Consider the following 18,842-nt stretch of genomic DNA (forward strand, 5'->3'; position numbering starts at 1 on the left):
GGAAGCCTTAGGGAAGCTGAAGGCAGGAGGTGTGGGCTGGCTCAGCCCCTTGTATGTCCAAGACTCAGCAGCAGCCATTCACAGAAGAGCTAGAGCGCTCACAGCAGCTCTCCTCCCTGCCTGGTCTACAGTGCATCTCCTGAGAGCTCCAGGGAACCAGGAGCAGCTCACCCTCCCACAGATCTATGAGCAAGATGCTGGCTTCCTGTTCCTGCTAGGGATGCTTCTGGGTGTGGTTTCTCTGTGAACTATTTCACCAGTCACCAGTCTATCACTGTATCCCTGGGGGATGGAAAGTAGAGTATTCTGTCTTCCTGACTGAACTCAAAAGACTGAGGTGGCAGCCAACCCTAGAGAGACATTACATGGACACAGACACAAGAGCAAACAGGTGCTCTGATCCATGTACTCCAGCGTCACTTCACAACACATTCCTGAGGGGCAAGGGCACGGCCTAAGTGAATGGAAGGGCTCTGTGCAGGACGCTGAGTGAAAATTGAAGAAAGGGGAAAGTGGAACTTATCTCTGTAGGAACAGGATACTTACTGTCCAGGGCTTCACTCACCTCGGAGAGAAAGTAGAACCAGGAGTGATCAAAGACAGGAGGAGGAATTCGAGAGCTGGTGTCTGCAATCTTTTTGATTTGGTAGGGAAGCCGCAGGACCATTTCTGTGAGCAGCTGGGTGTAGGCTTCAAACACGTCAGCAGCATGACCCTTATAAGAATATCTCTGTAAGAACCTGGGCTCACCAATCTTCTGTGCTCGCAACCAGGAAGAAAGCTGGTTAACCACTAAGCATTAAGATGCCTTTCAAAGCTGAAGCCTTAGTGCATACAGAATAACTGAGGAGACAGAGCATATGGTTCTTGAAAGCTCTGGGATTTGTACAACAAAATGGCTCAGTAAGTAAAGGTTCCTGCCAGAGTCTGACGATCTGAGTTTGATCCCTTGGATCAACACAATAGAAGGAAAACTGACTTTCAAAAGTTGTACACACACATACACACACACAAGGGGGGTACAGGTGTACACCCATATATACATTTTTTCAACTGTAATACATTTTTTTCATTTAGGATTTATTTATTTTGTGTTTGAATGCTTTGCCTGCATCCATATATGTGCAAAACATGTATGCCTGTTGGATCCCCTGGAATAGAATTATAGATGGTTGTAAGCCACTATGTGGATGGCAGGAATCAAACCCAGGTCTTCTGTAAGAACAGCAAATGTCTTAACCAGTGGGCCATCTCTCCAGTCCCCAATTAAAAACAAAAACAACTTTTTTTTAAAATTGTGTGTCTGTGTAAATGTCACATATATTTAGTTGCCTACAGAGGCCAGAAGATGGTACCAGATCCCTGGGAACTGGAGGTTACAGACGACTGTAAACAGCCTCAGTGCTGGGAATGAGAACAAAATTCATGTCCTGCAAGAGCAGCAAGTGCTCTTTACTGCTGGGCCATCTCTTCAGCCCCCAATAAGTACTCCCCCAAAAGATATTATAGACCTGGAGAGACAGTTACTCAATGATTACAAAAGATTACTGGCTACTCTTCCAGAGGTCCATGTTAAATTTCCAGTACCTACATGGCAGCTCATAAATATCTGTAACTCTAACCCTAGGTAATCTAACACCCTCTTCTGTCCCTATGGGCACCAGGCATGAACATGGTACACTACATGCAGACAAAAATCTATACACATAAAATAAATTTAATAAGTAAAAGTTATACAAATCTATCAGAGTTATTTAAAAAGACAGAGAAACAGAAGCACATGGCCATACTGACATTTTTTTGCCTATCATATCCCTGCTTATTCAAAACAAGCACTGGTCTACTACTCTCCTGGGTCTACTAACTGGACTCAAAGAGAGTAAAGTGTAACAGTCGTTACTACTGATAACATTCTGGTGGATGCCAGGCACGAAGTCCTTTATAAATATTAAGCTGAGCTGAGCGGTGGTGGTGCACGCCTTTAATCCTAGCACTTGGGAGGCAGAGGCAGGCAGATCTCTGTGAGTTCAAGGCTGGCTTGGTCTACAGAGCTAGTTCCAGGACAGTCAGGGCTACACAAAGAAATGCTGTCTCAAAATAGTCAAAATAAATATAAACAAGTAAATATTGAGCTGGCGATGCTCATGACCCTAGGAGGCAAGTAAGATTTGTATCCTTATTCTCCAGGTGCAGTAGCTGAGGCTTACTGAGGCGGGGTTGAATTTTTCCATGCTTCCTGGCTGGTAGGTAAGAGTCCATGAGATTTTTTTTCTTTATCCTGTGTTCATCTAACTGGAGGCCCATCATAACTAGAATATTCATGAGCCTCTCATGAGGTATGTAGAGTATGTGACATACAAATGGGGACATGACCCATTGCTGCTGCTTGGGTCATGTTACACCCTCACATTTACCCAAGGAGCTTCGCAGGAAATGAACTGACTCATTTTACTTGCTTCCTCAGGCTTACAAAAAGAGGGAGGAATCAGAATCCTCCCCAGAAGTGGCTGGGAGGACTGCCCATCGGTTAAGTCATTTCGAGATTAGAACCCACCTCCCTGTGTGGCTCCCAGTGCTAGTCTTCCTAGCTTAGGGAGGGCAGAACACACAGCTCCGAGGAGAGGCCTCACCTTCACATACTGGCGGAGAAAGAATGGACTCATATCTGGTGGGGATGACGTTGTGTGTGGTTTCAACAACTGGCTGGTGGCCACGGGCTCTTCATCATTCTGCTGGCTCTTCCAGTATTCCAGCAGAGACTTGAGCACATGGAGACAATAGTCCACAGCCCCCGAGCTCAGCAGGGCTGCTGCTGTAGCACTGGAGATGAGGGAAGATGACTGAAAGGAAAAAAAACACAGAGTAGGCAAGGATGTGGTGTAAAAACTGAATCTGCATCAGCCAGCAATGCACTCAGCACACAGCAGTCTTAGGATCTGTCCTTACAGACACACACATTCACCAGTCTGTTGCATAACAAGTTTCTCGGTTGCCTTAATCACTCTCCCAGCTCTTTCAACAACTATATCTAAGAGAAAACAAATGCTAATTCTCAACCTGGCCTCACGACACCTCTGTGCCAGGGAGGGGAAACCATGATCACCTTTCTCTCCAGAGCTAGACTTTCCCTTTCTCCTGAAGCAAAGCAAACAGCAGCTATTTTGAAGGAGAGACAAAAAGTTCCACTCAGGTCCTTCTTGGCAACCTCTCCCTCCCAGCAGGGTGCTTCCAGAAAGCCAGGCTCGGATGGAGATGGGGTGAGTGAGCGCATGCATAAGCAGCAGGAAGGAGCAAAGCTACTGTACATAAGACCATTAGGAGAGCCTTAAAATCCCAGCAAACCCCACAGCCATAAGCTCATTAAGATTGGATGCAGTTCAGCCTCGATTTCCACCGTCTCTGCTTTGTGCTAATCTCCTTTGAGCACACACACTTGGCTTTCTCTCTGCTCTATTACCATACCTTATAGCAACAGACACTGAGGAATCCTCTTAGCTACTCTGTGCTGTGCAGAACAGGCCCTTGCTTTTCAATAGTGGAAGCCCTTTAACCCCTCCACTAGAGGGATTGTTGGTAAAGACCTGGGCTTGGAAGAGACTGTGAAAAGGGGAGAAGTTCTGCTCCTGAAGAGGAATAGACTCATACTTCCTTCCTTAGGTGACAATGGTTAGCTGAGGACTGTCACCTCTGCCTGCAGCCCTGCACTAACCACTCCATCCTCTTACCTTGCCTCCAACCTGTAAGCTCAAAGCACAAATACCTCACAGATGGAAGACTTGGAACCGGACTTGGTGCGGGACATGAAGACACTCAGGAGTCTCATTACAACCAAATGGACTTCATTCAAGGCACTGCGCTCGTTCTTCTTGGAGACATCCTGCAGCGGAAACAGAAGTTCAGATGCATATGCCTCCTCTAAGCTCCTACAAGATCTCCCACGCCTGAAGCAATAGAGGCCGCTGTACTCAGAGGCCATGGGAAGATCTAAACAACAACCTTCATGCTTTTACTTTTACTTTGCTAAGGTAGGTACTGCACTCACTATTTTGAGTCCCCTGAACTAGAGGCTACAGTAGGCATTTACCCCTTGTGATGGTTACTCTAACTGCCAACTTAATATAATCTAGAGTAACCTGGGAAGAGTTTTAATGAGAGATTTATGGATCAAGCTGTCATGTGCAAATGTCTGCGAGGAGATTAATTAATTAATTAATTAATTAATGTAGAAAAACATAGGCTGAAAGCAGGTATCAGACACCATTCCTGGAATCTGTGTTCAGGACTACAGAAGAATAGAAAAAGCAGCTGGGCACTGATAGTGTATTTCTTTAATCCCAGCAGGGAGAAAACAGAGGCCCACCTGGCCTAAGAGGTCAAGGCAGTCAAAGCTATGAAAAGAAACCATGCCTGGGGTGTGTGTGTGTCTATCTGTCCACCTCCCTATCTACACATCCCTCTATCCATCTATCTCTCTATCTATCCATCCCTCTATCCATCTATCTCTACCTATCCATTCCTCCACCTACCTATCCATCCATCCATCCATCCCTCTATCTCTCCATCCATCCATCCATCCATCCCTCTATCTCTCCCTCCCTCCTTCCATCCATCCATCCATCCATCCATCCATCCATCCATCCATCCATCCATCCATCCATCCCTCTAGCCACCAATCCTTCCCTCCCTCCTTTCATTTACCTATAGACACACAGAAAGCTAATGAGCACTACCATGTATCCATTCACCCTGTCCCCTGCTTTTCCCGTCTTTCCTGCAGTGATGACTATAACCTGATCAGTAAACTGAATAAATCCTTTCTCCCTTAATGCTGCTTCTGTCACAGCAGCAGAAATGAAACTAGAATCCAGAGGAAGTTCCCCTAGGAAAGGAAGAACCTAAAAAAGACTCCTGGCTAATCCCTGCTCTTCATACCTTTCGAGTTTTACCTTTTTGTCCATGCCAAGCTCAGCAATGAGCTGGGAGAGCAGGTTGTCCAGGGCCCCCTTGTCTTTCTCATCTTCTCCATCCAGATCTGTTGTGAGCATCAGAATGACCTAGCAGGCAGAGAGTGAACACAGAGAGCCAATTTTCCAAGGCAGAATGGTAGAGCATGTGTGTCATGAAGCAATCTTGACCTTGCTGACTTCTCTGCCCAGCCTGAGATGCAGGGGATAATTCTAGATTCTAAGGTTTGCCCAAGTTTAAGTGCTCAGGGTTGTAAAAATCAAATTTTGACCTGTGCCATTTGGGGCATCGTTGAAAAAACTTTATAAAACTATCGAGTAACACGCCAATCAAAGTGGTGTGAAAGAGGATACTGTGTTGATCTGAGAATTAGAGAGCAGTGTACTCTAGTACTGAGAATAGAGAGAAACGCAGACTGGGTGTCAGGAAAAGCCTTGTGCTCTAATTCTGTCAGTCACCTAGCTGGACGTCCTTGGGCATCCCCTATCCACAGCTATAACCTGAAGGGCTGCAACTTGCAGCTCAGGCTTCATTCCATCCTTTTTGTAACTTTAACACCAGCCTTCTGAGGCCTCTGAAAAAGTGTACTGTCCTAGGGTAGCCTAACAGTAACACAGCAGATCCAGGAGAATTGAGAGATACCTGCATGTATGGGATGGCTCGGACACCCCCAACGTTTCGTAACTGGGGTAGTGTCTGCAGTAATCTCTCCAACAGCATCAGACGAACCATGTGCAGTCTGAAAAGCCAAGGAAACGTGTACAGGGAACATGAAATGGCATATAAACAAGATCCAGAAGAATACAGCTCCTGCCTCCGCCACTGGGGCCAATGAGGAGCTGGACACTTAGAAATAAGCCTAACATGGTAAGCAACTAAGGCTGGGCACAGTGACATATCCCTGTAATCTATCCTGGGACACAGGAGACTAAAGCAGAAGAATCTGAGTGGGAGACCAGCCTGGGCTCTGAGGGAGCTCCAGGCCACCACTTGTGGGTACTTAGAGAGATCCTCTCTTCCAAGGGTAAAGCAATAATAATAATAGAAATTATGATTACTATCAAAATAATAATAGAAGTTATTATTATTATTTAAAGTGTTATGAACAACTTTATGCCCAACTGACAGCTTTAACATAATAAACAGATTCTACATAAGACACAAAATGCCTAGACTGATTTATAAAGACACAGAAATAGCTGAGTGGTGGTGGTGCACACCTTTAATTCCAGCACTTGGGAGGCAGAGGCAGGTGGATCTCTGTGAGTTCAAATTCAGCCTGGTCTACAGAGCAAGTTCTAGGACAACCAGGGCTATACAGAGAAACCCTGTCTTGAAAACCAAAAAGAATAATTCTCTATCACACACACACAAAAAAAATTCCTATCTTTCTTTTTTTTTCTCTCTCTCTCCTCTCTCTCTGTTTTTGTTTTTATTTATTTATTTATTTATTGAAGATTTCTGCCTCTTCCCCGCCACCACCTCCCATTTCCCTCCCCCTCCCCCATCTGTTTTTGTTTTTCAAGACAGGGTTTCTCTGTGTAACTTTGGAGCCTGTCCTGGTACTCTCTCTCTAGACCAGGCTGGCCTCAAACTCACAGAGATCCACATCCACCTGCCTCTGCCTCCCAAGTACGGGGATTAAAGGCGTGCACCACCACTGCCGGGCAATTTTGTATTTTTTTTTTTTTTTAAATCTTTCCTCAAGGAAAATCCAGACTCAGATCAATCTTTACTGGTAAATTTTTCTAAAAATCTATGAGAGACATAAGAAAACTGAAACTAGCCCGAACTCATTTTATGAGGCCAAAAGATCATGATACAGACATTTCAAAGAAAACTTCCAGACCTTAACAAACACTAGCAAACCAAGCCCAGCGGTAGAAAGGGTTAATTTATGACCAGGCTTCCCCACAGCTTCGCTTAGTACAGCAAGACTACTACAACTCATACTCTGCAGTGTGGGTTTTGACTTAACACCGAAAAAGAAATACAGTACTACAAAAAAACACACTCAGCCTTCCACAAGCCCTCAAAAGCTGCTCCAGCCAGACATTAGCCAAAGCAGCACAGTCCAACTCCCAAAGCATTCTGGGAGGCACAGCACCCTCAAGTCAGCAGTGGCTAGGAGGAAACCAGCAGCTTTCATTTCCTTTAATACTTGGAAACCCACAGTCTTAGCACCCACCACTCTATCTCCCAGTTCTGAATGCTCAAGCAGGCCTGGTGTCAGTGACAGGCTGGTCCTGACCTGTTGCTAGTGTGCACATCTCCTTCAGCTTCCCCTTCACCTTCTGCCTCAGAGCCATCTCCCTCTTGGTGCCCAGTGGTGGTGCTGATGGCGCCTGTGCTTGAGCTGACACTCCCTGGTCCAGCTGGGTGCCCCTCAGCTGTGGCATCACCATATGCACTGCTCCGGCCAGACACTGGAGGGAAATGATATTAGAAGCACATCAGTTTCCAAGGTCGGCTGTAATGGGAAAATGTTAGCTCTTGACAGTTTCCAGCTTCATGAAGGATGGCAGAACCCTGGTGTGATCCTGATCCCACCTGAAACCTTTCAGATTTTACCTGTGCAACTTGCAAAAATGCCCTTGGCCTCAGGTCAGAAACTGCTAGCATGTGCAAACCTCACAGTAGGTGTACTGGGAGAATGGCTTGTTTAACAATGAATTCCCTTAGGAGGCTTCCATATTAGCCACTGAATTTGAGCTCTAGTCACAGAACACTTGACATTCCACAGCTAAGGTCAAATGAACTCCACCAGACTCTGTGAGTCCCCACAACTCTGCAGAAAGCAATCATAGGACCTTCCTACCTTGTTTGCCACCCCTGCCCCCCCAAGACCAAAGAAGATCAAGACACCCGGGCACATTACCACTGTGCTCGCCAGCCACAGAGTCCACTGCACTTCCCCCGCTCTCTGAGCCCACACTCCCGCCATGGTCAGCGGGCGAGGTCCGCAGGGTGGAGCCATCAGTCGCTGCAGTGCTGCCCTCATCATCTGAGGCTGGAGCTGAGAGAGTAACGAGAGCTGTTACAGGTACAGACCCCTCCTTGGGGCGAAAGCATCACAGCACACTGCAGAGGACACAAGGCAGTTTGAGTGTCCTGAGGTTACAGAAAAAAGGGCAAGATCTGCTTTGCCAATTGATCAACGAAGGGAACAGACACTCTACAGGGTGCACTGCCAACAGCTCTCAGACAGAAGTGAAAGCCCAGTACACTGGGCATTTCCTTCACTGTTATAGCATGTGCAGATTCTGTAAGATTCTGTGACATGGACAATGAGTTTTCTAGCTGAATGCTTCATGGTCACCATTGTCGAGGTGTCACTGACACCTACTGAGAGATCCAAACTAGCCATTGTCATTCAGAGCACAGAATTCAACGAGGTGTGCTCAGCAATCCATCTGCTGTGATGAAATCACTAGTCATGAGCTCAAGTCAACTGATTTTTGTCTTTTGTTTTTGTTTTTTTAATTAAATGGCCCAGAGGAGAGCTCATTAGAAAATTTCACACCTCTTCATCCTCCTCCTCAGATGCTAATAATGAAGCAAGGAAATTCCCCAGAGACAGCCACAGCATCCAGGATCAGGGCTGAGCTGAGACAGGAGGAAAATGCTGGATGAGATACACAGGGGAGGAAAGCCAAGACAGCCAGAGAGCATGACAGACACGACCAACACAACACCACGACCACAACCACGACCCTTAAAGCCTGAAGTGAGAGCAACTGAAGAGACCTCAGAGAAGCAAAAAGCCATGACAGCAGGCAGGGACAGCCACTCTGTTTTTTTGTTTTGGTTTGCTTTTTGTTTCAGATCTAAGCAGGCTAACCTTCCCAAAAGAAAACAAGCAAACGCAGGGATGCAGCAGTCTGAACAAGAATTCATCCCTTCATGTCTGGGTTGATTTTCAAAGGATCTCTCCCATGTGCTGCTGCCACCCACAGTTTGGTCCAACTCTTTATCTGGAATTTTATCAGGCTAGGAAAGAGACTCAAAACAAAGACAACGTAAGTGAAGTTTTCCTAGAGACTGAATGGCCAAAAAAACTCTCTCCCAAGCTCACAGGTCATTGCTGACTGCTTATGGGTTTAATCGATTTGCAAATGAAGGCTTAGAGCTAAAAGTATAGCTTTATTTCTCATCTCTTTCCATACTGTCTAACATGTTAGAACTCTAGCACAAAACTGTAAAGCCAACATGATGCTCCCCGGATCTCTCAGTATCAGCCAAAGCCAGGCAGCATGCAAAGTGTGAGGAAGTGGGGTCACAAGCTGATGCCAAGTTGCAGCACTATGCCTTCCACAGCACATGGCTAAAGCCGAGGCAGAAGCAGGAAGTCCAGGATGGCCTGTCAAAGCAGCTGCCCGTCACACTCTCACAGCACTGAACAGGGCTGCAGGGTCTTGAGGCCCTGAGCCAAGTTCCTTGCTGTGGACAGTTACCTGATGCTGTGGTGTCAGAGAGGGTTCCTGCGTCCAGAGAGGAAGAGCTGGGTGCCTGGCCGGATAGTCCCAGGCTCTGCAGGCCCAGGGCACTGCTGCTGCTGCCTGAGAAACAAGTGGAGAGTGAGCACAGCATCCTTTCAGCCCCATCCACAGCACTGCTTTGGCCATCTGCTGCCCTCAGGAGTCCAAACACCAGCATATGACCCGTCTTGGCCACTGCCGTCTACCCGCCAAGTTTAGTTACAGATTCAAGATGTACCCATCCAAAATCAAACCAGCAGTAACTATGAGACTGGCTTCCAGTCTTGAACTGTCAGAGCCATCCCTCACTCTCCACCTGTACCTCTGAGCAGCTCTCACCCAGATCAACCTCTCCCCCAATTGGGGACAAGCTACGTCAGCAGGGTATCAGTAACTGCCACGCCCTCTTTCCTGTGCAAGGTTGCTGTGTTCCTGGCATTGCCTTCTACCTTGCTGGTCCTGCTGCAGGCTCAGGGCAATGGCTAGTTCAACCATGGTCTCGTCATCTGCATCAGGTGGGATGTCCAGCATGGGAGGAAAGCCCTCGGCACCTGCCAGCAGGGCCTCCAGGGGAGAGGGGTTGCCATTGTTGACATTTTCAGCTGTTTCCAGAACCATCGACTCAGACTGCAGAGAGAAAACTTCATCAGTGTCTCCCAACACACAGTAAAGCTGTTGAGTAGGAACAAGAGAGGAGCTGGAGGCTCCTCCTCCTGTCTTCTGCCACCAGACTCACCACCATCTCAAAATCTCCGTGGTCCACCTCACTCTGTTCCTGGCTTTCCTGACGAATGTGACCACCATCAGGGATGCCTGATGACTGCATTTTCTCATCTGCGTCATCATCGTCGTCATCATCCTTGTCTCCTGAGTCAAAGAAATCCCAGTCACCTAAAGGCACTCCTTCAGTGACATATAGTGTGACTGGTCATATAGCACGGGAGCCTAAAGAAGACCCAGCTGGCACCCTCCACTTGTGAGGGCAAACTTGTAGGCACTGCACTGGAGGCCTACTTTTCTTCTTCCTTGCAACTAATAGGGTCTAGAGAAGATGGTGGTTGGCAGTAATAGCCCATCCCCCTTCCCCCGTCCGTCTGACAGGAAAAGATTCTTATAGACGAGAAAGGATTTAAAAAAAAAAAAAAAAAAAAAAAAAACAGAAAATAAACCACCACAGGCCCTACAGGCTCCATTCTCAGAAGACAGAGCTTTGACAGGACAGGGAATAACTCAAAAGAATACTGTCGTCCCTGTCACTGCAGCCTAGAACTTCATTCTCTAAACAGGTCTGTGCAATTCAAACTACACAATCACCATGAGAAAGCCAAAACCAGGACTGAAATCTGAAGCCATAGACTGGAAACTGAGGCCATTGTGACAGGTCCTAACAGATTCCTTGTCTGGGGTAAGGCTATGGAAAGCCCTCTACCAAGCAGGAGGCCCCGGTGAGATTTCAGACTGTTAGAAAAGGATGGAGGACTGTCTTCCACTTGCTGAGTTGCTAAAGCAAGTTCTTTCTTAGAAATTCTAATTTCCCATACTGTGGGTGTGGAGGCCAGGTAGATGTCAGTTGCCCTCCCTGTCACTCGCTAAACCCAGCACTCACTGACTCAGGGTGACTGGCTGCCAGTCAGCCCAAGCACCTGCCCATCTCCACTTTCCCAATGCTAGGGGTCTAGACCCAAGTCTTTGTGCTTACAAAGCAAGCACTTTACCAGATGAGCCACCTCCTAGCCCCTCACACAATAAATCTTAATTCTGGAAGAGTGCCTGAAAGTTACAGACATATACATTCCTCAAAATATGCACTGTGGGATGGAAATACAGTTCAATGGTAGTGCACTTGTCTAACATGCATGAGGCCTAATTCAATTTCCAGTACTGCAAAAGAAGACAGGATTGTACCATATTAGGGACCAGCTACTGAGCACCTGAGACATAGCTAGTTCAAGTTGACAAACTCCCAGGGGAAGCCAGACACTAGATTTCAAAGACAGCACCACAAAACGTAAAGCATTTCATAAAGCATTTCATAAGTTTTTATACTAACTCCTAGTTAGAACAGCAATATATCGCATTATCTCTAAACTTATTGTAACTTATATCTCTGTATTCTTCTCAAGTGTGGCACTTAGCCATGCAGGCACATCATGAAGGAAGTCTGTGACATTTGCTGCCTATTATTAGCATCGTCATAAAATAAGTCCACTCAGGGCTCTGCTTGTAAGCAACACAATGGACCTTTAATGAGAGTGTTATGAAAAGCAGTTTTGTTCTAAATAAAAAATAAAATATATTTAATGTTTAGTCATTGTGACTACTATCTATCTATTTTCTGTGGGGTGTGTCATAGCTCACATGTAGAGATCAGAGGACCACGACAGTGATTAGTCCTCTCCTCCTACCACAAGTCCCACAAATCAGCTCAGACTCAGGTTGTCAGGTTCAGTAGGCTTTTCAATGACTACTGAACCTTGTCATTCCACTTGATAGCCCAGGCTAGCCTTGAACACCGAACCCTTCTGCTTTATCATCCTTCTGAGTGACAAGAATACAGGCAATCCACCATACTCAATAGCAATGCTTTTTGTTTTAATTATTAACAATTACATACAAGACCTTTGGTTTCTTGATTGTAGGGTCTTGCTTGCCACATAGACCATGCTAGCCTTAAATTTAGTCTCTGTACCCTCAGCCCACTCCCACAACCTCAACATCACAGTGATCTTTAAAAATATTTATTTATTTGTTTGTTTTTAATTTAATGCGTGTAAGTACTATGTCTGCATGTCAGAAGAGGGCATCAGATACCACGCTGTTGCTGGAAACTGAACTCAGAACCTCTGGAAGAACAGCCAGTGCTCTTAACCTCTGAGCCATCTCTCTAGCCTGCCACAATGATTTTTAAAATGTCTTTTACATGTTTTTCCTATGGTTCGAGGATGTTTCACCCAAATGCAAGCTCTTCATTTAACCACATGGAAACTGGTAATTAGATGCTGTGTCCTGGACATGTTATCATGGCACCTTTATGTTCCCATGGTTTTGGCCTTATTTTATTCTATTTAATGCATTTTTATATGCCACCCTACTATATAGAATATTAAAGGAACAGAAAACTGAAAAGACCCTGGTCTACATGAGTGCATATCCCAAAGCTGTACCTTCTTTCTGAGCCCACTGGCCCACCCGGAGTACAACCTAAAGCCAAGACTTCACATTACCCATTGGTGTGTTGCTTCGAGGGGAGGAGGGCAAAGTCACGTGTCTCCGCTTGTTCCTGGGCCTTAGGACTCGAATTAGAGCTTGTTTGCAGGAGAAGCTCACTGCAGGGTCCTAGGGTTTGAAAGGAAAGTGTCAAGCTCAGGTATTCCATCAACATGAGCAGTGACTCCACCTTCTTCTATTGTCAGCCACTTACATAAGGCAGAAGTCTGTCTACTCTCACCTGCGTCCTCCTGGCCAAATGCAGCAGGATGGAGCGCAGGCCAGCCTCTCCAGACTTGACATGGTAAGACCATTCACCACCTTTCTGTCTTTTAGCTGCTGGGGACAGTCTGAAAGGCCATTTGATCCTGAAGCCACTTTGGCTCTCTACAAATGAGCTTTGACTTTTCATCAGATAATCAAGCCCTGACGTTCCTCTTTGCTCCATGCCATAAACAGCACTTTTCACACTTATCTTCAGGAACAGGCACAGTAACACAGTCATTCGTGCATTCATTTCAGCAGTACTTACTTTACTCAGCAGTAACCCTACAGCAGGTGTCGCTGGGAAGAAAGAACTAAAGAAGGACCTCCCTTCCCAGCCTCACTCTGTACAGCTTTTATTGCTGTTAGCAATTACTGACTCCCATTAATTTTTTAAAAAAGATTTATTTGTGTGTGTGTGTGTGTGTGGTATTTTGCTTGCATGTAGGTTTGTGCACCTATGTGTATACAATGCCCAAGGAGGTCAGAAGAGAGTAAGAGTCACAGGCAGTTGTTACTTGTCATGTGGTTTCTGGAAACTGAGCCCTTCCACCTCTCCAGTCTCTCCCAGCAGATTTTAAGTCTATCTGATTTCATTATGTTGGATACTTCAGGCTATTTTCCACATACTCCCAGGCTGAGCAGAGGCACCCGGGGTTGTGCTGATACGTACAGGACACAACAGCATCTGCATGTAGATCTTGGATGCTGTGTTGATACAGTCCAGCTCGCAGGTACAATAGCCATGGATAATGTCTACCAGTGCATTAACAGTAGCTTCAATATGAGTGAGGCCTAAATGGAAGAAAAGGATCATCTGAAAATCTATTAAAAAAAAAAAACAACCCCAGACCTTGAAAGCTTGAGACAAAAGCACAAATCCTCATCACATTGAAGGCAGCTAGACAAAAATCAGGCATAGACACAGCAAAGCAAACCAATAAAACACGCTGTGGTGTAGCCCAACTGTGGCTGGGCTGCTTTTATTAAGTCTGCCAATTCTATGAAAGTCCTCAAAAGCCCTTGCAGACCCTGTACCGAAGAAGTAGGAATCAATGTGGACAGTCACAGACAAGGCAGGGAACCTCAAGGTGGGCAGATAACAACACCCTTATGCTCCCCTAAACCTGAGGTACTGACAAAGTAGATCTCTGACAGGCGCCTTTGAGGGTGTAGGTCTCAAGTGATCTTCAAGCAACAATGGGGGTATCTACTCTTGTCTTTGACTATAGGTCCTACCTCTTCCCCCAACTTTGAAGAATGTGACAGGTAAGAGAACCAAAGCAACAATAGCATGGGAATAAAAACACTTTTCATGGCTGTTTCTACTACATTCCTACCTTCTGAACTGTCTTTTTCTTTCTTTTTTTTTTTTTAAACAAAACAAAAAACAGGATTTCTCTGTGTAGCAGCCCTGACTATCCTGGAACTTTACTTTGTAGACCAGGCTGACCCTTAACTCGCTAAGATCCACCTGCTTCTGCCTGTGCTAATATAAAAGGCATGCACTACCATGACTGGCTCAAGTCTTTAGAATGCTTTGTTTTTAAATAACAATCAGAGTTGTCATGACATTATTCCCCATGTCAACAGTGCAATCCCACAAGAAGGGAGGATATATACAAGGCACACACACACACCTGCCTACCACACTGCTAGTTCCCAATGCACTGAGTTCACACATGGCTCTGTGCTACTGCTCTGGAGGAGGAGGTCACACTGTTGAAGGGCTTACAGCTAGTTCACTAGTATCAAGATCCAAGAATCCCTGTTACCCTGCTAACATGATACCTGGCAGGCAGGCAGGTGCCAGGAAGGCATTCTTGGGCTTAGAAGCATGGAGTTTCCAGAAGTGGTTCACAAGCTGAGTGATGAAACTACAGCCATCTCCTTCCACCTGCTTCTGCGGTTCTTTCCCCTCATCTGGTCCTTCTACGCAGGAGAAAGGAAATTATTAACGATGGTAAATCTAAGACAGAATTTAATTTGTTTTAAGGTTAACTCAGGTCAAGGAAGCTTGCCTGCGGAGGGAGTTTCAAGTGGGGCCCCAATCAATATGCCAACTATCCCTAGATTCCAGCAGGCACATCTGGGAAAAAAACAGTCTGGGAAAGGAACATCACAGAAAACATTGTGTGTTAGAATTAGACAGAGAGGGGAGCATTCGGATCTTTACAGCAGAGTCAAAGATGCCTGTTCCAACTGTTTGACTAAACCTAGGGGAATGTCTGAGATTCCTCTAGATTGACTGCAAGATTGTACCGTTAGAAGGACAGACAGGAAAGCAATGGCATACAGGAACACGCAGGTGATGGGGGATGGCAGAGGCATCAACAAGCTCTTTCTAATGATGATGTCAAGTCAGGTTTGGGACCGAGCCATAGCCAGCCAGTGTGAGGAGAGATGCTGGAAGAAGCACTGAGAAGCCACTGCACACAAAGTACTACTGCCAGAATAGCACCACAGCACACAGCACACTGCCTCCAGGTACAAGGGCAAAACCAAGCTCAGCTTCACCCAAAAAGCATAACCTTCTGCACCCCTCTACAAAGAGATACAGTGAAAGAAAATTCCATTCCTGCCTGTGGCACCAGGGTGAAACTAAGCTCAGCTTCACCCTGGAATAACTAACTTCACAACAGACTAGCTGAGATACAGAACACTAAAAGCAAATTCAAGGATGGTCAGGTTAGTTAAAATGAGACAATGTCAGAGACCCTACAAAGTTAAAACACAGGGAACAGATTATCTGTCATCAGAACCAATAAGAGCAGGAAGAGCACCACAGAGGGCAAAGAAGGTGCATTAAGCAGGTCTCAGGACCACAGCCACATAGGCCAAGTTCACCTGTTTCCATCTGGGGCAGCTTGGACTCCGTAAAGTGCACAAGGTTGCTAGGACGCATGATGGCAATCGAGCGAGCTGTGATCACTAGCCGCTGGAACACCTCAGGGTCCAAGTCCTTGCCTTCTTTGCTGGATGTGTTGAGACACTGCACAGCTTTGCTCAGCAAGGCCTGGTCCTATAAAACACAGGGTCACAGAGGGTCAACCGTAAGCAAAGGCAGGACACTAAATCACATGGAGGGCTGGAAATTTCTCTTAAGAGCTGTCACTAGCTATCAAAACCCATCTTCAGGCGACCCAATGCTCAACTGCTTGATACAAAATCAACAGTCTTAAAAAGTCAACAATTGGCCAGGTGGTGGCGGCGCATGCCTTTAATCCCAGCACTCTGGAGTCAGAGGCAGATGGATCTGAGTTCAAGGTCAGCCTGGTCTACAAAGTGAGTTTTAGGACATCCAAAGCTGATACACAGAGAAACCTTGTCTTGAAAAACAAAAGACAAACAAAAGTCAACAAGCACATTACTGGCTTCACAGTGTACCAGGAAAGTAACATCTACTCAATCAACAGAACTACAGTAGCCCATCACTTTCTCTGGCAGCAGTCATCTCTCAGCAGGGTCTTTATCCATGGATGATGCAGCTAAAACAACCTTTCCTTGGGAAGCTGAACTCAGCTCTTGATGTTAAAGGACAGAGGCACTAACACCAGGCTGGCCGTGCCCCAGTACCTTTCCTCTTACTGGTCTGCACTGTCCTATTTCCCATCTACCCAAAGAGGCCCAGCTTACTTCCTTCAGCAGATAATGAGACCCTCTGAGGCTCAACAATAACCCTCATGCAACAACCCCCTGCCACATATGCATGCCTCTCACCCCAGCCCACAGCTGAGGGCTTGGAATGACAGGATATTAACCACCTATGGCACATTCCTAACCTTTGCATTCTCCCATGGAGAAGCAGTCACTCATACTCACTCTCTTTTTTAAAACTTGCTGATCCTGTCAGAGAGATAGAAAAATAAAGTGACGTGCCAGTGGCCTACTAGATTGCTTTCTTGGTCTAGAGTAGTATACATCTCTTGTGAGAAACTTGGGACTGGCTCTAATCTCAGTGTGAGTTCCTTCCTCGTGCTTACTCCACTAGGGCCCTGCTTTACAAACGAAGAGCCAACTATTTGACTCCCTGTCAGGACAATTGCCATTCCTACAGAAGGCCTCCCAGAGCAGGAACGATTACCTTGTGGCTGTGGTAGGCTGAGCGGCTGGTGTGCAGGCTGGCCAGGAGGCTCTTTGACTGCTGTTGGACACTGGCAGGTGCTGGCAGGGAGAGCAGCAAAGTGGCCAGCTCCTGGGCTGCATGCTTGTTTCTCTCCTGATGTGGAAGACAGCAGGGTTATCACTCAGTCCTCAACAGTGCAGAATGCCCCCTAGTCTGCCCTCTCCCTTTCCTCCCTCAGGCCAGCCAAGGTTACCCACCACTGACTAGAAAGAGCAGAAAAAAAGGTTTCAAAACTACAACCCTCCTATGAAACAGGTACAGAGCTCAGGGATGCTTTCAAAATCAAAGACTGTGCTGTCAGTATTCTTACGCACCAAGGCAGCAGGGCCTCAGCCAACAACCCTACTTCCTGCCTCTTCAGAAAGCTCCTGTGTGCTTTGAAGAAATAACTTGCCTTCTCGATGATTGGGCCAACAGCAAAGCAGCTTTCCAGGGCTTCCAAAGAACTCACAACCAGCCTGGGGAGACAGAAAGCCTGGCCTGAGTACAAGCACGCATCCTCTGCTCATGTCAGCCCGGCAAGCTGTAGTTGTGAGGACATTGGGGACAGCTATCGAATGCCAAATACAAAATCAAAGCACAATAAAACCTGCCACAGGCGCCGTGCATATCACTCCCTGTGTTACAGGCCAGAAGAAACCTGGCTCCTGCTCGGAGATCAACCTGAGGCCATGTTCATAATCCGTCACTCAAAGACAGGGCTTTTCTTCCTCAAAGAGGATAAAAGTGCTTCCTTCTACTGCCTGTGGCAGGGATCCTGAGATGGGCTTAAGTCTTGATGCAACAGTGCCCGAGGCTCAGGTGCTCAGAGATCAGTGGGCAAAGGGGGGCACAAGGGAGAACTTAAAGCCATCTGTTTACACTGGCAATGTTAAGGTTAGGCTTCTGCTTACACAGCCAGGAAAATGCACACAGGCATTTCCTATGGGTTTTAAGTACAGGAGCAAACAAACCATTTTCAGATGCATGTCACTGGAACATTCAAAAGAAGAACATGGAACTTCTCCATTAGGGAAGAAGCAGTAAGTTCAGCAATTAAATAGTATCTATCAGATAACATGCTCTAGGCTTACTCCTGTGAATTTAAGTGACACAGTGAAACAACCATCACCCTAACAGTTGGGGTCTGGGCAGGAAAGGAAAGCACTGAAAAGGTCGCCAGAGTGAAAAGGGGCAGGGATAAAGGAAGGAGCCAAAGATAGAGGGAAGATGGAGGAAGCACGGGATAAAGGGAAGTATAACAAGCTCCAGGAGCTTCTGAACTGGTAGGGCATTTTGCCCTTCTACCCCCATCCCTTTGCATCCGTCATACAGAATGAGCAGCAAGGATGGGTTAAGGAAGACAGAGCCGAGAGGCTGATGTGGCCAACACCAAGGGTGCACTCACAGTCCCAGGGAGGCTCCAGTTTACACATGGAGAGCTCTGCAGCCATGCAATGACCAGAACAGAAAGTAGCAGGACTTGGAACAGAAGCGAATCAGCGCAAAGCCACACCAATGCGGACGCTGCTCTCTGACACACACGCACTCGTGCAGAGAAAAGAAACAGGGCATACTAACCGGTCCAGCTTGGTTAGGGACTCAGTTTCAGAACTTGGGGGAGAAGCAAAGGGAAAAAAAAGGAAAAAAAAAAATGTGAAGCTCAGAGAAACCTAGAAACACATCCTAAGCAAACGATATATGAACTGAGGGGAAAAAAAGAAAGGCGAAGTGGGGAGGCTGCTGGTGGGACGCAGCTACTCCAAGCATGGCTATCTCAGGGCTTACAATGTAAGAAACTCACTCTTACATCAGGACCTGCT

The 18,842-nt window shown here is 46.4% G+C and overlaps 1 protein-coding gene across 8 annotated transcripts in view; it reads right to left on the bottom strand.

Moving 5' to 3' along the window:
* The window catches only part of Ubr4 (ubiquitin protein ligase E3 component n-recognin 4), a 118,495-nt gene that overhangs the window by 46,149 nt on the left and 53,504 nt on the right, over nucleotides 1-18,842 (bottom strand). For 2 of the 8 annotated variants that reach the window (XM_057784319.1, XM_057784317.1), the window contains exons 50-67: nucleotides 18,601-18,633; nucleotides 17,435-17,498; nucleotides 16,999-17,133; nucleotides 15,762-15,936; nucleotides 14,936-15,019; nucleotides 14,706-14,846; nucleotides 13,588-13,709; nucleotides 12,668-12,779; nucleotides 10,180-10,310; nucleotides 9,893-10,070; nucleotides 9,420-9,524; nucleotides 7,844-7,981; nucleotides 7,217-7,391; nucleotides 5,608-5,704; nucleotides 4,947-5,054; nucleotides 3,761-3,877; nucleotides 2,631-2,840; nucleotides 566-715 (exon numbers count right to left, since the gene is read on the bottom strand). In XM_057784319.1, coding sequence (XP_057640302.1) covers nucleotides 566-715; nucleotides 2,631-2,840; nucleotides 3,761-3,877; nucleotides 4,947-5,054; nucleotides 5,608-5,704; nucleotides 7,217-7,391; nucleotides 7,844-7,981; nucleotides 9,420-9,524; nucleotides 9,893-10,070; nucleotides 10,180-10,310; nucleotides 12,668-12,779; nucleotides 13,588-13,709; nucleotides 14,706-14,846; nucleotides 14,936-15,019; nucleotides 15,762-15,936; nucleotides 16,999-17,133; nucleotides 17,435-17,498; nucleotides 18,601-18,633 — 2,275 coding nt within the window. The remainder of the gene's footprint in view (nucleotides 1-565; nucleotides 716-2,630; nucleotides 2,841-3,760; nucleotides 3,878-4,946; nucleotides 5,055-5,607; nucleotides 5,705-7,216; nucleotides 7,392-7,843; nucleotides 7,982-9,419; nucleotides 9,525-9,892; nucleotides 10,071-10,179; nucleotides 10,311-12,667; nucleotides 12,780-13,587; nucleotides 13,710-14,705; nucleotides 14,847-14,935; nucleotides 15,020-15,761; nucleotides 15,937-16,998; nucleotides 17,134-17,434; nucleotides 17,499-18,600; nucleotides 18,634-18,842) is intronic. The other 6 variants (XM_057784324.1, XM_057784323.1, XM_057784318.1 and 3 more) reach the window with 5 other exon arrangements.

This window comes from Chionomys nivalis, chromosome 11 (assembly GCF_950005125.1).
Source record: "Chionomys nivalis chromosome 11, mChiNiv1.1, whole genome shotgun sequence".
Lineage (NCBI taxonomy): Eukaryota > Metazoa > Chordata > Mammalia > Rodentia > Cricetidae > Chionomys > Chionomys nivalis.